The following is an 18,253-nucleotide window of genomic DNA, read 5'->3' as shown; positions in this document are numbered from 1 at the left end:
AATATTTTAAAGTTTTATTATGTCAAACATGAAAGCAAGCATTAGACGACACCTACAATTACCAAGTGCTTAAACAAAACATGAATAAAATCTATAGTTTCCTTATTCTCTGCCCTTCACAGGTTAAAAACACTTTTGACTTCTGTAACAAGACTGGGCCTTCAAGGCCATTATATTTTTTTACATAAAAATTTCAAGGAAAAACAGCACAGAAAAAAAAAGAGAAAAAAAAAAGAAAAACATGTACTGTGATTGATAACACTGAAAGACTGAAGCAGTTTCTTGTAACATTCTAATCTCCTGCCAAAAAAAAAGAAAAAAAGGCAACCCCCTTTTACTTTTTAGAATTTGATTCCATGATTTTCTTTTACTTGCATACATGTTTAAGTGATTTTAAAATTCTATACTGTTTGACAAAATATGATTAAAATGAGAAGAAAAAAAGTTAAAACAGGTCTGTATTAACACACAGACAAACGCAAGACACTCAGGTCATACCGGCTTTGCCGACAGAAAACAGGGTATAACAGAACATAAACTGTCTCCATGCATGGGAAAAACACACACACACACACACTCCGCTTTTTTTTCCAAAAACATTCTTCGAATTGTAAAATGCATTGGAAAACTCTATTAATCCCACCACCTGAAACTACACTACTTTCAATTCAAGAACTGTTTCTTCGTGTAGATTTTTTGATTGGATTGTTTTCTTGTTTTTTTTAATGATTTCATTTTCATCTTTTTTTGTGCAAAGGTTCAAAATCTAGGATTTGTTTTCAAAACTTGTTCAAAACCTTGTAATCACCTTTACTATTATCATCACTTTTTTTTTTAAAAAGTTAGTTATCACACATTTCTGACAGACTTTTTTTTTCCTCTTATGCTTTCCCAGTCGTCAATGCAAGTAGACAAGTAGATAAGTAGATAAGTATCACACACACAAAAATAACCACACAATGGAGACAATGAGTATATTCTATTATAACACTGATTCCGCAGCCCGCTCTTTTTACATTTAGTCAAGTTTTGATTTTTTTTAAAGTGTTCCCTTTACTTCTTTTTTTTCAAAACACTGTTTTTTATGTCAATTTTCCTGTGCCTCTTTCTTTTTTATTACCATTTCTTTGACATTTAAACAAAAAAAAGTCCTGTTAACTGTGTCCAATAAACAAAAAATGTAAACTCAAAGACCTACTGAAAGTGATAAACTTTTGTTGTACAATTTCTACATCAGTGCGCTCCTTCCAGGAATAAAACCATTACAGACAAACCTGCATGACACTCAAATGTCAACACTAACGACTAATTATATACACTATGGCAAAAAATGGTGAATACACAATGCACGCAAACCAAAATGACGAGAAAAAGATAAAATAGCTATCTTCATTTATCTCCTTCTTAGTCTCGGTCTATCTCAGACCAGATCAGCCTTTTGCATAGCTCTGCAAGCACAATTCTACGCCAAAGGTCATTCTGAGCAAAATGTTATAAACTACCAGCATTCCACAAACTCTGAGTAAGATGTGATACTGACAGTATGCAAGCTCTTCATACTCATAGACTCTCAGTCTTCTTCTCCTTCTGTCGCTATAGACTCTGTGAGATGTGACAGTACGCAAGCTCTTCAAAATCTCTCAGTAAGACGTTAACTGGCTGTCAGCTCTTCGAAAGAGAGAACAATAATGAGTGCCAATACCTGTGAATGAATTCTTTTGAAGTAAATAAGACAGCATCACACTGGGGACAGGACAAAACCACCGACAACTAGACAGTTAATCCATTTAGAAAATACTTCAAGTCAAAACTACAGCGAACCTTGCTACACACACTTAACATACAGAAAATGATCACATGCCTGAAAGACCAACAACCTTGCGCTTGATTCGTGCCTCGGGCGTTTCTTTGATTGGAACCCTAACTTTGACTGTCTCTGTAGCCCTATCACTGATCACACAGCCGCCGAGGCTGATGCTTCGTTGACATCCAACAACAACAGTTTTTATGTTCTTGCCGACTGCTAAGATCACAAGAGTGACCACCCCTCTCCCTTCCCCGCGCCCTCGGGACACTATGAGTACTGGAATCAGGCGTTAAGTTGTAATTTACAAATGTAACGTTGCAGTGAACTTGTTACTGAACATGGTGCTCGATAGTTATAGTGAGCAAACGTTACAGTGTGATGACAAGATGACGTTACACTTCACAAGATCTCAGATCTCCAGCGATGAAGACGATAAAGTACAACTGTGCACAAAAGAAAACACACAACTTTCACAACAGATTTCCAGGAAGCATCAGTCACACAAAAATCACAACATGGGTATACTGCTTACACGTTGTGACAAAAAGTGACAATTCCATGCAGGGCTGATGACTTGCTGTTATGTAACACCAGCATAATTAAAAATGTAATATTTTATTCCTCTTGCTAATGAAGAGACCACATGCGGTTCCTTTAGCTGGTAATAGGAGTGCTAAAACTTTCTCTTTCATGGCTACGTCGATGGTAAGACTTGTGAAAATCAGCACACTTGCAAATTTTACTTTTATATTCCTCTGATTCATGGGTTACCAGATAATTCGTTCACTACAAAAGACAATTGACAATAACATAAACACAAAAGTGCGACAAAAAAATACAAACACCATTTCGTGACAACAAAAATTGATAACAGGATGAACATCTCCAATCAATTTATAAACCAAAGTTTATACAAGCCACCTCCTCTGTCTCCATGACAAACCATTCACCATGGTTTACCCGTCTTTATGCTAATCACTTGCCCCTCTCCCTTCATCACACCCCCCCCCCCCCCCCCATTCTTGTAACCTCTTCACAATACAGGGACCCCACCCCCACTCCCTTTTCTCCTTCCAAACCGCCCTTTCAAACACTTTGACTCATCGTAACCTAATTCTAATTTCTGTGACAAGATTCCTTGCTCCTTAGTTTCATCATGACTCAAGGAAAAGCCAGCAGTTACAGTGTGGGTCTATCCACTGCCCTGACTCTGCAGGCACATGGCCAAAGTGTGGACACAGTACGGCTACCCCATCTGTTTTGCTTCACACACAAAACTCTTCAACTGCGTGGCTTTGGAACAGATGGGTCCGAATCATTGGCAGCAACAAAAAAGTACAACAATTCAGGTAAACAAGCTTGCAGTTCTTGGTGGTCAAATAAATGAATGCTGAGCAAAACTGACAAATCTTAAGGGCTACACTGCCAAGAGCATGTAGACCGACAGTACAGTATGAGCACTAACGCCAAAGCTCACCACCAACACTCTGCAAGTCTGTCTACAAGAATCGCACTACGAGAACCACAAGAAAAAATGTGCTTAGATCAGCCTGCTTGACGCCACACGATACACAAGAACAACCCTTGGTGTCTGCACGACCCCACACTCTTGGTGTCTCTCTCGCTCTCTCCCACCCCCACCCCCCCCCTCCCTTCCCCTCACCCCCGACATCCAAACATACGGTGGTGAGGGTCTACTGAGCGGGACTCAAGATGGTGTGGGAGTCCTTGGCGGCCACCACCTCCTCCTGACGGAAGATGTCGATCTTGTAGACGTGGCTGCTGGCCGGGGACTTGGTGAGCGAGAAGAAGCCCACGTGAGTCAGGAGCTCCATAGGGTGCACCACGGCATCCACACTGCGCTTGTACACTGCAACGTGACCGTTCAGTCTTGTTAGTCTGGTGCCAGGTCACAAGCGCTCAGCACATACACGCACACACCCATACACACACAATACACACACACACACTCACAATATATTCACACACACACACACACACACACACACACACACACACACACACACACACAATCATCTCACAACATCTTAGAACGAACGAACAGACAAACAAACAAACAAACAAACAAACGAGCAAACAAACAAACGAACGAACCAACAAACTATACTTTACAAGGATAAAGGTTTAAGGCATATTGCTTCTCTCTCACTGAAACGTAACCGTTGTCTCTTGTTAGCCTGCTTCCAGGTCACAAGCGCTCAGCCTAAACACACATTCAGAACCAACCAACCAACCGACTTTATTTAACAAGGAAAAAGGTTTAGGGCACATTGCTTTGTCTAACAACCTGTCCTTACCAATACTAAACATGTAATATTCACTAAAGCAGAAAGAAGAGAGTTCTACGAATGAACGAACGAACGAACGAACGAACGAACGAACGAACTATATTTTACAAGGATAAAAGTTTGGGGCACATCGCCTTGTTTAACAACCTGTGCCTAAAAAATAATACAACTGTAATGCTAGGAGCTCAAAAACGTGAGAAGAACAAGAAAGAAGACACACACACACACTTAGCTTAACAAAATACACAGGTGGGAAGAAGTGTGAATTCCATCTTACCTCCGGAGACATATTTGGCCAGGTAGAAGGTGTCGAACCAGTAACATTCACGCATGATGATGGAGCCCAGGACGGTAAGGTCACTCATGGGTGGCAGCTGTATGCGGTACTGTTCACGCACCACTGACGCTCTCGGCATGTAGTAACGGGTCTGAAGGACATTAGTGAGAAGAAAAGTTGCGACCGTACGACAAAAACTACCACTTAATCCTTCACAAGATAGCACTAATCGCTATCAACAATCAAAAACCAAGAATTGTAGGTTATTGGAACGTTTAATCATTGACAAAACAAAACGTCACATTTACTCGTACGTCGACCCAGTGGTCTTTTATTATACAAATAATGAACTCGAAAGCGGCCATGAAACTCACTTGCACTTGAAAATGCTGGCGAGGTAAATGTAATGTTTTGTTTTGTCAAAAACCTCCAAATCTTGTTTTTTGATTCTGAATGTTGGAACATTAGCAGTCTATCTGTTTTTGGAATTTTTGCTCTCAACAACTTTACTTCTAAAGCACTATATAAATTTAGCTCTGATTTGTTTCAATAATAAAAAAAAAATTCCACCACTGACCATTCAGCCGGAGTATGCCACTGTAGCTAAGCTCACCTTGAGTTTGACGATGAGGTCAATGAGGTCACGAGGGGGTGCAATCTGCGTGCGATTGAGCGACATGATGAAACACCGGCGATTGGTCGGGTCCACAATGGCTGTCAGGTTCTGCACAAACATGACACCAGTTTTATGGGAGGGAAGTATCAAACATGACACCAGTTTTATGGGAGGGAAGTACCAAACATGACACCAGTTTTAGGGGAGGGAAGTACCAAACATGACACCAGTTTTAGGGGAGGGAAGTATCAAACATGACACCAGTTTTATGGGAGGGAAGTACCAAACATGACACCAGTTTTATGGGAGGGAAGTATCAAACATGACACCAGTTTTATGGGAGGGAAGTATCAAACATGACACCAGTTTTATGGGAGGGAAGTACCAAACATGACACCAGTTTTATGGGAGGGAAGTATCAAACATGACACCAGTTTTATGGGAGGGAAGTATCAAACATGACACCAGTTTTATGGGAGGGAAGTATCAAACATGACACCAGTTTTATGGGAGGGAAGTATCAAACAAAATAATAATGAGTTAATGACTTGAAAAAAGAAGAGAAAACTATTTGCATAAACTAAAGGGATATCAAAACATTTATTCAATCAGTCTCTCTAAACATAACTGAACTCAAAAGTCATCACCATGCATGAGACTATGTTCCGGCTGACCGAAACCGGTCTTCCAAGACAGTGCTGTCTCGATTTCAAGTACACATGGGATCTAATTTGCATAAAACCTATTTTTGTAGCTTCTGAGCTTAATATCAATTCAAACATAACATCGCTATATATTTTTGTTATCCGGACACACACACACACACACACACACTTCAAAGGGTCGCCCACGCTGCTATTCCCAGTGTAACTGAATGCCTAAACGCTAATGTTAAGGTATTCCTGGTGTGCGGTGCCATATAATGATTATTTCCAACCCCGAACCGAACTGTGTACGATTTTTTTTTTAAAGTGTTGCAGGTAAAACATCCTATTAGTATTACGTCAGGGGGATTTGAAAAATTTTGGGGGTTGGAGAATACATCTTTCAAAACAAATTTGTATCAAATTCCAAGGCAAAAACCATCCTGGACTCTGACCTTGTCAAAGTCGTGCCACACAACAGTCTCCTCCACCTCGTCGAAACGGGGGATGGTGAGACGTTCGTACAGGTCCACCTCGGACACCTCAATCTCCTCCTCAAAGAAGTCCATGTGCGCCTCCTCCGACTGGGGGATCTCCTCCGTGAACCGAGCGTTCTCACTTGGCTGCTGGTGGTAGAACTCGTCGAAGTATCCCACCCCGCAAACTCCGTGAACCACCTGTAAATGCTGAAGTTTGTGAGAAAAACAAAACACCATCAAAGAACAACACGCCACACTGCCCTGAACTACCCATTTGTAGAGAAATCCGCCTTCTGCGTGTCGGAAACTAACAGTTGCATGAGAGCTTCTGCTACTCAGTCCGGAAACGACTCCATCTTTGTTGAGTGTGACGTCATTTTCAGGGTCAATAGAATCGTCTGTTTCACTAGTGTCGGCTGATGTTAGTGTTTAAGTATCTCTCTGCCTTCTCCGAGTCCTGAAGCTTCTTCCCTGTTGTGTTAAGGTTCATGCAAGGGCAATTGTAACTCTTGTTTTATCATGGCCAGTCCTATTCAGCAAAACCAAAGACTCTCCTTTCGTATTTTTGTTAGATATATATATACGTAGAGGCATGCCTGAAGTTACCGGAAGTTGGCCCGTGTTTAATAGTATTTAACAAAAAAGCCTTTGATGTGTACGTGTGGCTGTTTGCCAAGTATGGCCACACTTACGAGGGACTGGAATAGTATTCAACAGAAAAGCCCTTGATGTGTGGCAACCTGCCATGATGTAGGGTCACAACTAATATTACTTTGGCAGAAGGGGTCTAATTCCACACACTGTGGGTGCAATGCCAATAGGTGCACTTCCTGCATGTATTTTTTCCCCTGTATAAATTACAGGGACAGCGGTTCCAGGTGGAAAACCGACCTCATGGGACAGCATTAACCAGCACAGTTCAGTAAACTGTAAAGTGATGCAACATCGCCATGATCACAGGCACTTGACTACCCAGCAGGAGGAAGAATGTGTTAAGCAACTGACACTGACAACACAGCAATACCCCAGAGTGCTGGTTGAGTGATCAAATCACTGGGGCGTAACAGTGAACACATTACGCTTCATTGTATGTGTAAAGAAATGCTGCACCAAGATTTGCCACGTCATTATCACTATTACTATTAGGGTTCATTCTTTGTGACAGAAGTGAAATTGTCAAAATTGTCTTTTTTGTTTGCACTTTGGACTTAATGTTTGTGTTGGAACCTTACTAAATCATCAACTTTTGGTTTCAACATTATTTTGGAGTATGTAGCGTGCTTGAACTTGAAGTGTCACATGACCTCCAACAAGATCGAAGAAAACCACACACAAAAAATACCACATGGCAAAAGTACGACCACATTTCCTTTGCACAGAAAATTCTTCTACAGGGGTGATGACGATTGCCATGATGATCGGCCACAGTTACTTGGGACTGCACAGTTTCAACCGTTAAGCCCCTTTGATGAATTGATGAATTGCTATCTGTTTGGTCAGCAAAAATCTCCGCCAAATTCAGAGTGTGAAACTGTGATGTCTTGTAAATCCCAGTCAAAAATATTATGTCATTAGAATTTCCTGTCTGATGATGTTGATTGAGCGAGTCTGCCATACTCTCTAGGACAAGAAAAAGCTAAACGCTAGAAATACATGTTCAGAATGATTCAATGTGTAAGGAGAACGTATGACGATAGGTGGATATTTCAAATTCTGTTGTTTAAATTTTGCCTATAATTCTTTTTATTGAGAATCATTATGTTAGACGAGCAAGGATGTCCAAATCGTCTGCCTAATCGCAAGGGGCGAGTAAAAAATCCGCCGGGCGAGTAGAAACAGCCTGGCAACTCTTTCAGCTCGCCAAGGAAAATTCTGGTCAAAACTCAACACTTTTGTTTGGAAATGTAATATCGAGTTTAAATATAAAGACTGCAAATCAACTGCGGTGTGAAGCGGGCCAGTGACATTTCTGCCCGGCTAGTCACTTTCTTGAAGTTACTCGCCCAGCTTGCGAGAAAATGTTTTGAGATTTGGCCAACCCTGGACGTGAATGGCTGTTTTGAGTTTCAGAGAATGATTTGACTGACACTGACAGTGACACTGTGATTGACAGGCGGACATAAAGAGGTGCGTACCTTGTTGGACAGGTGTCTGTAGAGGAAGATGGCGGCGATGGTGCCCGTGCCCAGCACCAACAGGGCTGTCAGGATCAGACACAGATTCACCCATGTACGTCGCCGCCTGGGGAAGTAGGTCACACGCACCAACTTGGGAGCTGCCCCAACAGACTCTTCGTCGTCATCCTTGACACCTGTCTGAAAAACACAAAGGTAACAGAATCAATCAGCTTTCACTGGTCTGCCCCGGCGAAACGTTGTTCAAGAACTTTTTTTTATTCAAGAATATTCTAGAATGTTCTAGAATGTTCTAGAATTTTTCAACTGGCATTATTCTAGAATTTTTTGGCTTGTAGAATATTCTAGAATATCGAAGAAAATTCAAGAACAGCAACAATGTTCTAGAATATTTTTTTTCAAGAATGATCTTATTCAAGAACATTCTTCTTCAAAGTTCAAGAACTGTGATCCCTTATTTTTAAAACACTTTTAATTTAATTTTGTGTTCTCCACTTATAGTTTTGGTTGTGTTTGCTACACATTCGAATTATGCTACAAAATAAAGCCAAACAAACACTTGGTTCATTCTTCAAATGTTATATTGTCACAAAGAAGTGAAATAGATGACAAGTCGATCTTGGGCTAACAATGTTCACAAGCAGAATGTGTCTTCAACATTTGTCATCACTTTTCTGAACTACTGGAACTGCATGGATGCGGTACCGCTTCTCCAGGAAAGGTCACTGTCACCAGCATCCCTTGTTGGATGATTCCCTTGGCCAACTTCACTGTCAGTCTGTGGCAGGGCATGGTGGATTTGATTCAAAAGAAGGCTCAGTATCAGCTTGAAGCTTTGCAACATTGTGTCCTGTAAAGCCTGAAACACAATGCCTACAGTTTACAAAAAATCATTCATTCAAAAACTTGGAAAAAGGAACAAAAATGAAAAGTTAAATGTCCGCAGTTTGTTCTTTTTGGTATGTAAATATGGTATATTATTGATGAAAACACATTTTCATCTGAAATAAGCGATTTTTCTCTGAGACGTTTTGCCCATTAATTGATTTAATTCATTCACTGGCTGATTAATTACTTCCACAGTTCGTTGACAGGACCCTTACCTTTTCCTCCAGTGATATTTTATTTATGATGTGCTTCATGGTACTTCCAGTGAGAATTCATCCAGATATCTTCTTCACCCCTCTTTCCTGGACCTAGTAAATAAGAAACAAAAAAAGGTTTTAACAAAGGATAAACTCAAACATCAGACATTCCAAAGATCATCATCATAACTAGAGTGAATGTGAACAGAAAACTTACAAACGTATTGCTTGTCATTAATGTCATTCAATCAATCAATCAAACCAATTTTGATGCAATGGTTAATGTTACCTTTTAACATAAATGCACATAATTCTATCAATACACTTTCGGAATATTTGTTATAATCGTCATTGTTGTAAATACCCACAGGCATGTTTACAATTTGAAGCACTTTTTTCAATTTCATTTTCAGAAACCTGTTTTCAATTTTGACCAAACCAGTCAGTTTGCTAGCGGCAAATTTATACCAAATCTGTGAGTTCCAAACCTCAAACAAATTCAGCAGAAGTTACAGTCTATAATTTATACTTTGAAACCAACAGGTTTCGTTTATTCTGTCCAACAGTGCCAGCAGAACGCAAATCACGGCAGACTTTCTGTTTGCAAACAGACGACACAATGACACACTGACACAGAAAGGCGGCCGTTAAACCCAACAATCAAATCATCACATGATTAAACAGTACTTTTGCTTAAAATGTAGTTAAGTTTTATACATCTGCCATTTCTCATGTGTCAGATCGAAGAAGAAACTTTTAAAATTGAAGGCTGGTTTCGATTTCACAGTCACACAGTGACACACATGTTTACATCTGTACCACGTGTTGAATAAAACAAGCAAAAACAAAACATACTTACTGAGTTCATGGAAATGATGCATGGATCAATGTTGTTTTGCTTTGATGCAAAAGTGCTTCAACAAAGACAACAGAGAAAAGGTTTCTAGCTGCAGCAGTTCGTTCAAAAGAGTCCCCTTTCCTCATGGTGTATTTACAGAGCGTCGCCATTTTGCTTTTAAGGGAAGTAACTCCGGTGGACAAACTCTGGCACCGGAAGCTAAGAAACCAGGCGCCAAATTCTTTGGAAGCACGTTGTTAGAACTGAGAAAGATTTTGTAATCTCCATTTATCTGAAATAATGGCATGCCACTGATTTGTCAACTTGTTAGGCTACACAGCCTACCACATAGTAAAGTTCAAGTTCAAAATGCTGTATTCTTCATCCCAAACAAGAGTTTGAACATGGAGGTGCCAGACACAAAAATGACAGATGAGTGAAACTGAAAGCACCATGGGTGAAACTAAGAGCAGCGATCTCACTTGTCCTTGAGTGGCAACAAGCTGTATCCTGATTTTCTCAGGAAAAACAAAGGTAGGTGTTTTATAAAAATTCTTTTATGTTTGATATTGTTGTTTGTTTTAGGTGACATATATAGATATATATCTAGGATCTAGGTTTAGGTTTTTATTTTTTATTTTTTTTACAATAAGTCAATAACAATTAAATGCTTTCTCTCTTGTTTGCAAGATTTTAAGTGAAATCAGTTGAGTTAGACCTGTAGGATTTGTTTATTTTGAACTATCATTTGTTTTGGTAGGATTGCATGACTTTTTACTCAAGCCCTTTCAAACCTATTCTTTTCAGTCTCTGTGTAACTGTAAGTGTAATTTGCACATGTATCATTCATTGATTGTAATATATATGTGTCTGACAGTGATACTAATAGTCAAGTGTCAATCAGCAAGCCGGCACTAAATTGTTTTATTTTTTTCAAATAATTGTCTTCTGAGTATTAGCTAGTCAATTACAAGACTTTACAGGAGACTGGGTTTGGTCAGGAACATATATATTTATACTTATAGAAATTCCTGCATGAACAAAGATGATTACTATTAGTATTATTTGTAAATAGTTCAGTATTTACCCCTTATTAGTAAATATAAATATATATATTCAAACTTGAGCATTTATAATTATATATATATAATGGTTGTTCTAATTTGATCACTTCTCATTTTTACAGATGCTGCATCAAAAGGCAACAAGCTGCAAACCATTAACCCATCAACATCTTGTCAGAGAGTGCATTAGTCTTTTCAAGAGCTTGAAGAGGTGCTCAAGCCTGAGTCAAGGCCATGGGAATAGTGATGCAAGAAGAGATTTACTCAGGTAATTAAGTGAAGGCAATCAACATTTATTGATTTAAACCTTTGTCACAACAAAATTTGGGATAATTAAATGAAAGCACAAAACATGATGAATGAATTATTCCTAAACTGAAGAAAAAAATGGCTTGGAATCGCAACAAAAAGTCTCTTTGAAAATTAAATTAGTTAAATACTGTAATTTCTTTCATTCCTGGCCCGTTGCATGTCAGTCCCCAAAAACTCTCTGGATGGCATTTCTGGAAATGAAGCTAACTAAAGCTATCATTTAGTTGTTTCAATACTTTTATGAATGGTGACTTATTTGATAAAAACATTGACATGGCACCCTTGATTTGACAAAATTCACAAAACATTTTTCGATTTTGTAACCATCATTTCTTGAACAGTTAATGTTCTCAGCATCCAGGCGACTGATACATACATTTGGTGTGGATAGAATCTGCATGAAGAATACTTCATAACTGTATTGTTTATTTTGTAGTCATTTTAAAACGGAACAAAATACATAGTAATAAAAGTATCCAGAACAGGAATTTTGCATTTGGACACCTTGACAGATTCCTGACCATATTGTTGACTCTTTAAGCATGATGAAAAAAAGCACCACAAAGAAACATTTAGACTTTTAAAATTGTATTTTCATTGCACTTTACAGGGCATCCGCAACCTGCAAAGCATCGGCTCCAGTATTCAGACTGCACCCGGTGTGACCAGTGGAAAGGTTCTTCGCCAAATGAATAACCATCACCGATTTATCATCCTTCGAGTAGTTAAATTACATGTGATAAAGTATTGAATGAAATCTTGTTTTGTCTGCTGTATCAAGTATTGATGGAGGAAAAAATCACTCAATATTCTTGTTCTGTTATTAGTCATTAGATAGTTGTACTATCATTCTGATTTGTATGAAGAATATATTCTTAATGGATTTATTCTTAAATGCCAGCACAGAATATTCCAAGATCAATCTGAAAATTGTGTTGAGAGTATACTAGAAGTAGAACTTCAACCTAGTTTTGAATATTCTAGAATACTTAAGACATGTTCAAGAATATACTTTAAGTTCACAGGATTCAAGAATATTCCAGAAAAATGTTAAGATTCAAGAATTCTCATTTAATCTTTATGAATAATTCAAGAAACTTCTTGAATATAAATTCATGAATATTCCTGAACTTTTTTGAATTATTCTAGAATAGTGTTAAGAATATTCTAGAATAATGTTAAGAATATTCTAGAATAATGTTAGGAATATTCTAGAATAATGTTAGTGTCATTCTAGAATATTGTTAGGAATATTCTAGAATATTGTCAGGAATATTCTAGAATAATGTTAGGAATATTCTTCAAGTAGGCAAGAATATTCTAGAATTATTCAAGTCCTTTTTCAAGAATATTCCTTACCAAAACATCGAAATATTCTAGTTAAAATTCAAGAATTCTCATTTAATCTTTATGAATAATTCAAGAAACTTCTAGAATATATATTCATGAATATTCATGAATGTTTCTTGAATGGTTCTAGAATTGTTCTTGACCGTTTCGCCGGGGCTGTTCAGCCCCCAACAGCCGCAATCCCTCCACTGAAGCACTCAAGCAGCGATCTCTTTTCACAACAAGAAGAGCAAACGCTCGATCGAGTCACTTTCGCAGTTCTGAATATTATATGAGGCATCAGATGGACAGGAAGAAATTGCTATTCACAACACAATGAGTCACGTTCACATAAAATTTGAGCCCGGTCACTTTTATAGTTTCCGAGAAAAGCCCAACGTTAAGTTGTGTGTTGCCGAACAGAAAAGGCTAGTTATCTCCCTTGTTTTTCTGATAATGTTCGTAAAAGGCTACAGATGTAAATACTTTGATGTAAAGAATAATCCTACAAAGTTTCAATCACATCCGATGAACTTTGTCAAAGATATAAAATGTCTAATTTTTCCTTTGACGCTGACCTGTGACCTTGAAAAAAGTCAAAGGTCAACGAAACCATCGTTAAAGTGTAGAGGTCATTGGAGGTCACGACTAAACAAAATATGAGCCCGATCGCTTTGATAGTTTCCGAGAAAAGATATAAAATGTCTAATTTTTCCTTTGACGCTGACCTGTGACCTTGAAAAAGGTCAAAGGTCAACGAAACCATCGTTAAAGTGTAGAGGTCATTGGAGGTCACGACTAAACAAAATATGAGCCCGATCGCTTTGATAGTTTCCGAGAAAAGTCCAACGTTAAGGTGGTGTCTACGGACGGCCGGCCGGACGGCCGAAGGCCGGCCGGCCGGACAGACTAACACTGACCGATTACATAGAGTCACTTTTTCTCAAGTGACTCAAAAACAGCAATTTTATTTTCAAACAATTGTTGCTGGAAACATTGAGTTGAGTATAAATTTCTGTGGTAATAACAATAACAATAATAAAACGTTCTTCTATAGCACCTGGTATGTTGCTACAAATTTGTGGGAAACGGACAAATGTCCTGACCTCACCAGCATGAATTATTGAATAGGACATTTGACTGGCTTCAAGAATTTCAATAGATAATCTTACATGGTCATAGTCATACACAACCATCGTCTGCTAGTAACTGTGCTATCTATCATCTATGTCTTCTTTTCTTCTCTTTTTCCCTTAATTTGGGTTGGGTGTGTGACCCTCTCTCTCTCTCTCTGTTTGTGTGCTTGTTTTGAACATACTTTTCTCTTTTTCTTTTCTTGAAAGAAAGTGGTTTTTTTATTTGAAACAATAAAAATATCCAGGTTAAATTATCAAGGGTTAGACAAATGGAAGGAATTTACAAAGTTACCCTGGCACAAATAAATTCATGAGCCCAATGAACAAAAGACTGTTGATTGACTGCTCGAAAATGAGATTAGGAACAAACTATTTAGAAGTGAGTTAAATTTGTTAAATACATTGAATGCTAACTTTTAACAGGTGTACCCAAACCCAAAACAAGTGATGTTTAGGGCAACTACTCCATTCTTGTGATAGACCGATTTTGTCCCAGTGGACTGCATAAAGTGTCTGAATGTCATCTACTTTCAGTTATCGATGCTCTGGAACAGTTGCTGTTGCTGTGTTGTTGTTGCACCTTGTGGTTGTGTTGTGGTATATATATATGTTTATTGCAGAGTAAGAAACCAGTTCTTGTGCTTGTTGAGTATATGACGCTGTGCCAAAACGTGCTTTGACGGTCACCCCCTGAGTTTGATTACATTTTTTTTTATCTGTTCGCATCTTTCATGGCAAACCAATGTTTTTTAATGACAAACATAACCCATAGAGATAATAATCATAACCGTGCTAGATATGGTCATTTCTGTTTGACAATAAAAAAAGAAAGAAACGAGATGCGTGGGTTGAAACGAGTGAGTGTGAATGGGACACTTCAAGGGAACTCAGGATTTTGCTTGTTTGCTTGTTTACCATCAACTTACCTATAACTTACTGTGTGTGTTTGTAGATGAAGTATAAGTCTTCAAATCTGTCCCACAATAAATAAAAATTTCAAACTATTTCTTAAAAAAAAAAGGATTGAAAAGGAACGGTTTCGGTCGTTACACATAATGTCAAATGTGCCTGTGAACGAAAAGTTCGTCTGCTACTCCACTGTGAGCCGTCGTCAACATTCACGTTAATGGCGACTACAAATTGCACTCTTTGAACGTAATTTACCACACAAAAAGCATTAGACCGTGTGCTAGTCAGTCTTTCAGCTCTGAAAAGGTCAGTACTTTTTTTTTTGTCAAACGGTAACGTACGAAAATATCCAGATTCCAAAAAAGGTATTCTACATTTTCGCGGTAGAAAGATTATTTCGGGAAGCCATCTTTACCCAGAATGCACTCTGTGTTTGATTTCCCAAGATGGCGGCAAAGAAGAGAGAAGGTGAGTGTTTATAATTTTTTGTCAGGCACATCGTACTGGTAACGTCCGACATAATATAACGACTGAATTGCAAGTTTTTAGTGTTTTTAAAGCACACTACAACGGCAAAAACGGACTGAAGCGGCAACACCATGTGTTTGCGTCCACACGTGTCTATGTACCGGGCATGAGTGACCTCGGCTTTCAGTCGTTACGTGGACACAGCACAAACTGTGTCCATTCAGTTCTACATCTACCAAGTGTAACATCTGACATGCTCAACAGCCTGCAGACTATATTTACAAACTGTTTGTCACTTTGTTTCTGGTTTTAGATGTGGTACACAATGTATTAAATAAGATTATTTTTGTTCTGACAAGATTTCTGTGTTTGTTGCATTTTTAATGAAATGTGTGTGTACTGCTTGCTGTCGGACGTTACACAGGACACAGTGAGCAGATGAATTTATGGGACAATAAAATTGAATTTTGGTTTGGATTTGATGTGAATGTCAATTTCAGCATCTAAGTCAATGATAAAGATTAGATTCAGAAATATCTGGCAAGTAATTATCATACTGTGGCTAGTTGTACTGTGTCCAGTGTAACATCCAACATCAGTCAGGTGCCCGTCTTTATTGATCAATATCTAAAAAACGCTGCTTTCATTTATCTTTTTAAAACTTGAAACACATTCAGGAAACCTCAGTCTTTAATGCTGCAACATCCAACAACAAATATAAACAGTTTTATTTTTGCCTCAAGTGTCCCATTGTAAGGAGGCAGGTTCTGGCACAGCATCATATATATAGAACCAAATTCTGGCACAGCCCTCTGCTCTGTATGTAACTTGCAAGCGCTTGGACCGATGCAGGCAAAATTTGATCGGACTCTGTGTTTGCCCTGCACGAAGTATGATAGGACATCTGACTGACACCTGACCAGAGGAATCAGTTGTTCAGGCAGTTAATCGGAATATGATCGATGTCCAATGCCTAATGACATCCCTGTAGCGCTATTCACCGCCGGACAGTAGCCTCAGGGGGCTGCCTTTACAAAAGCATTTAAATTTATGAAAATTCAAATTCAATACTTTAATGTTCACACCGAATAAAACAATTTTGTAAACATCAGGCAATTACAAAGCACTGATCATACAGTTGATTGAAACACAGCATGCATATAATGATAAAGCATACAGACTTAAAATAAGAATAATGATTTAACACAGGAGTACCCTATTACTATTAGTATTCTGGAACGCCGAAGAAGAAGAAGAACTATTAGTATTAAACTAAGACTACAAGAACTTTAAACGGATCGCACAATTACATGGTTCTAACTTCTTAACCCAGACAGACACAGTACATCATCATTTTTATTTGGAGTATAAACTATCAAAAACCTGAAACTGAAAGTGAAAATCATCCTCTTCCCCGAAAATAATCACAACACTGAAGAGACTCCGTAACATCACATAAAATGATAGATCTGATTGGTTTAACATTTAAAACACATTGTCGCCATCAACGAGGAGATTTTTGGAGCTCACTTTTTCCCCTAACCAGAGATCGTAACCAGGAAATAATTCGTCCGTTCTCATTTTTGTCGACAAATAACATTAACAGATGCTCGACACATAATAAATAATTGCGAATCTATAACCTCTTATTTGATCTAGAAACGAGAACACACTAAAGTATATATTAATCCAATACAGTATTTGACAGTTACTCTTCTAAAATATTGTTAAATGACGTTTGACATGTTTGTTGATCTATTGCTTTCGACTCGCCTATGGCGGCCATGTTGTTTTCCTCTGTCGTCTACTTTCCGACAACCAAAACAACGACCAAGATGATACATACCAGGGGCTCTGTCAGAACTTCTGGATCCTTGTCAGACTTCTTTTCCCCCGTTTGAGTTTTGTAGATAGTCATGATGTGATTTTATTCCTAGATTTCAGGTAAATCAGGTTTTTGCACCGAGGAAAATTTTCTTTCACTCCTTTGCATAACCGGAAATCTAGTCAAGTTTCGGAAATCCCGTGAAACACCGCGAAGCCTCCAGCAAAAACAATCGTCTGCTAGGCCAAGGGGAGATAGCTGCGGCTAACAGGTGTTGGGCGCAAAGTAAGAATCCGGGGCAGAGTTGAAATAATCGGGATTTCCCGAAACCTCATTTGATTTCCAACAAAGCGCCGCATTTCCGGAAACGAGCTGCCTCGTTCTAGAAATGGCTACCCTTCGACTGGCACAAAAAAGTATACCCTTTTTTACAGGTCATGAATAAGGTTTATGTAAAAGCAAGGTCTTATACAGGGGAAGTCTTGAATTGGGGGGGGGGGGGGGGGTACACTGTGTAACAATTCTCTGACAGTCAGCGCATGCAGCTAGCTAGTTAATTGCTGTTGCACGGTCTTGATCTAATTTGAACACAATTCTTTTTTTCAGAGTAGAGTGTTAGTTTTTTACGACAGGCTGAAATCATCTTTGATTTGACTCAAAATTTTGCAACAATCAATCACATCATGATAGCACACAGACTTTCACATTACTTTTCATGAGCCTAGATTACAGAATGCAGTGACAAGACTCAAGAGCCTAAGCTCAGTCAATAAAGTGAAGTAATGTTGTATCTGCAGTCTAGAGAGACTGTGTGAGTCTAATATATAATCAATTAAGACTGAATAAAATCATTACAATCGATAGTTACCAGTGAGAAGTTATATCGGAACACTCTTGTTGTGTTGGGATTTTTTAAAATGTAAGATTTGAAACTGTGACGTTAAAAATTACGTCAAATTGGTGCGTTTTGGTCGAGTGGGATGTGACGTTGATCTGTGTTGTTCCAGCCCGCCGAGGTTA

The 18,253-nt window shown here is 38.6% G+C and overlaps 1 protein-coding gene and 2 long non-coding RNA genes across 4 annotated transcripts; 1 reads left to right on the top strand and 2 right to left on the bottom strand.

Moving 5' to 3' along the window:
- LOC138945769 (integral membrane protein 2B-like) lies at positions 1-17,432 on the bottom strand. Of its 2 annotated transcripts, none has more exons than XM_070317280.1 (6): positions 17,255-17,432; positions 8,268-8,447; positions 6,109-6,339; positions 5,007-5,117; positions 4,394-4,544; positions 1-3,677 (listed from the first exon to the last, which is right to left on the bottom strand). In XM_070317280.1, the coding sequence occupies exons 1-6, from the start codon at positions 17,324-17,326 to the stop codon at positions 3,502-3,504; spliced, it is 921 nt and encodes a 306-aa protein (XP_070173381.1). In that variant the 5' UTR covers positions 17,327-17,432; the 3' UTR covers positions 1-3,501. The 2 variants fall into 2 exon arrangements, with proteins under 2 accessions (XP_070173381.1, XP_070173382.1); XM_070317281.1 differs by having other exon boundaries at positions 6,109-6,330.
- On the bottom strand, positions 8,831-10,412 carry LOC138945770 (uncharacterized). Its single transcript, XR_011449105.1, has 3 exons — positions 10,212-10,412; positions 9,371-9,463; positions 8,831-9,126 (listed from the first exon to the last, which is right to left on the bottom strand). It is a non-coding gene; the product is annotated as an uncharacterized lncRNA (long non-coding RNA).
- LOC138945771 (uncharacterized) lies at positions 13,463-13,854 on the top strand. The gene is made up of 2 exons (XR_011449106.1): positions 13,463-13,751; positions 13,787-13,854. It is a non-coding gene; the product is annotated as an uncharacterized lncRNA (long non-coding RNA).
- Positions 17,433-18,253: the final 821 nt, after the last annotated feature.

Source organism: Littorina saxatilis, linkage group LG13 (assembly GCF_037325665.1).
Source record: "Littorina saxatilis isolate snail1 linkage group LG13, US_GU_Lsax_2.0, whole genome shotgun sequence".
Taxonomy (NCBI): domain Eukaryota; kingdom Metazoa; phylum Mollusca; class Gastropoda; order Littorinimorpha; family Littorinidae; genus Littorina; species Littorina saxatilis.
The sequence above is the reverse complement of the archived record's forward strand: the minus strand, read 5'-3'. Positions and strand labels throughout refer to the sequence as shown.

What these genes read in the sequence shown, in the direction of transcription:
- LOC138945769 (XM_070317280.1), bottom strand. Translation starts at nt 17,326, where the DNA reads ATGACTATCTACAAAACTCAAACGGGGGAAAAGAAGTCTGACAAGGAT. An exon ending in ACAGACACCTGTCCAACAAG is followed by an intron (nt 6,340 to 8,267) that starts GTACGCACCTCT and finishes CACAAACTTCAG; the next exon opens with CATTTACAGGTGGTTCACGG. An exon ending in GGCCAAATATGTCTCCGGAG is followed by an intron (nt 3,678 to 4,393) that starts GTAAGATGGAAT and finishes GTCACGTTGCAG; the next exon opens with TGTACAAGCGCAGTGTGGAT.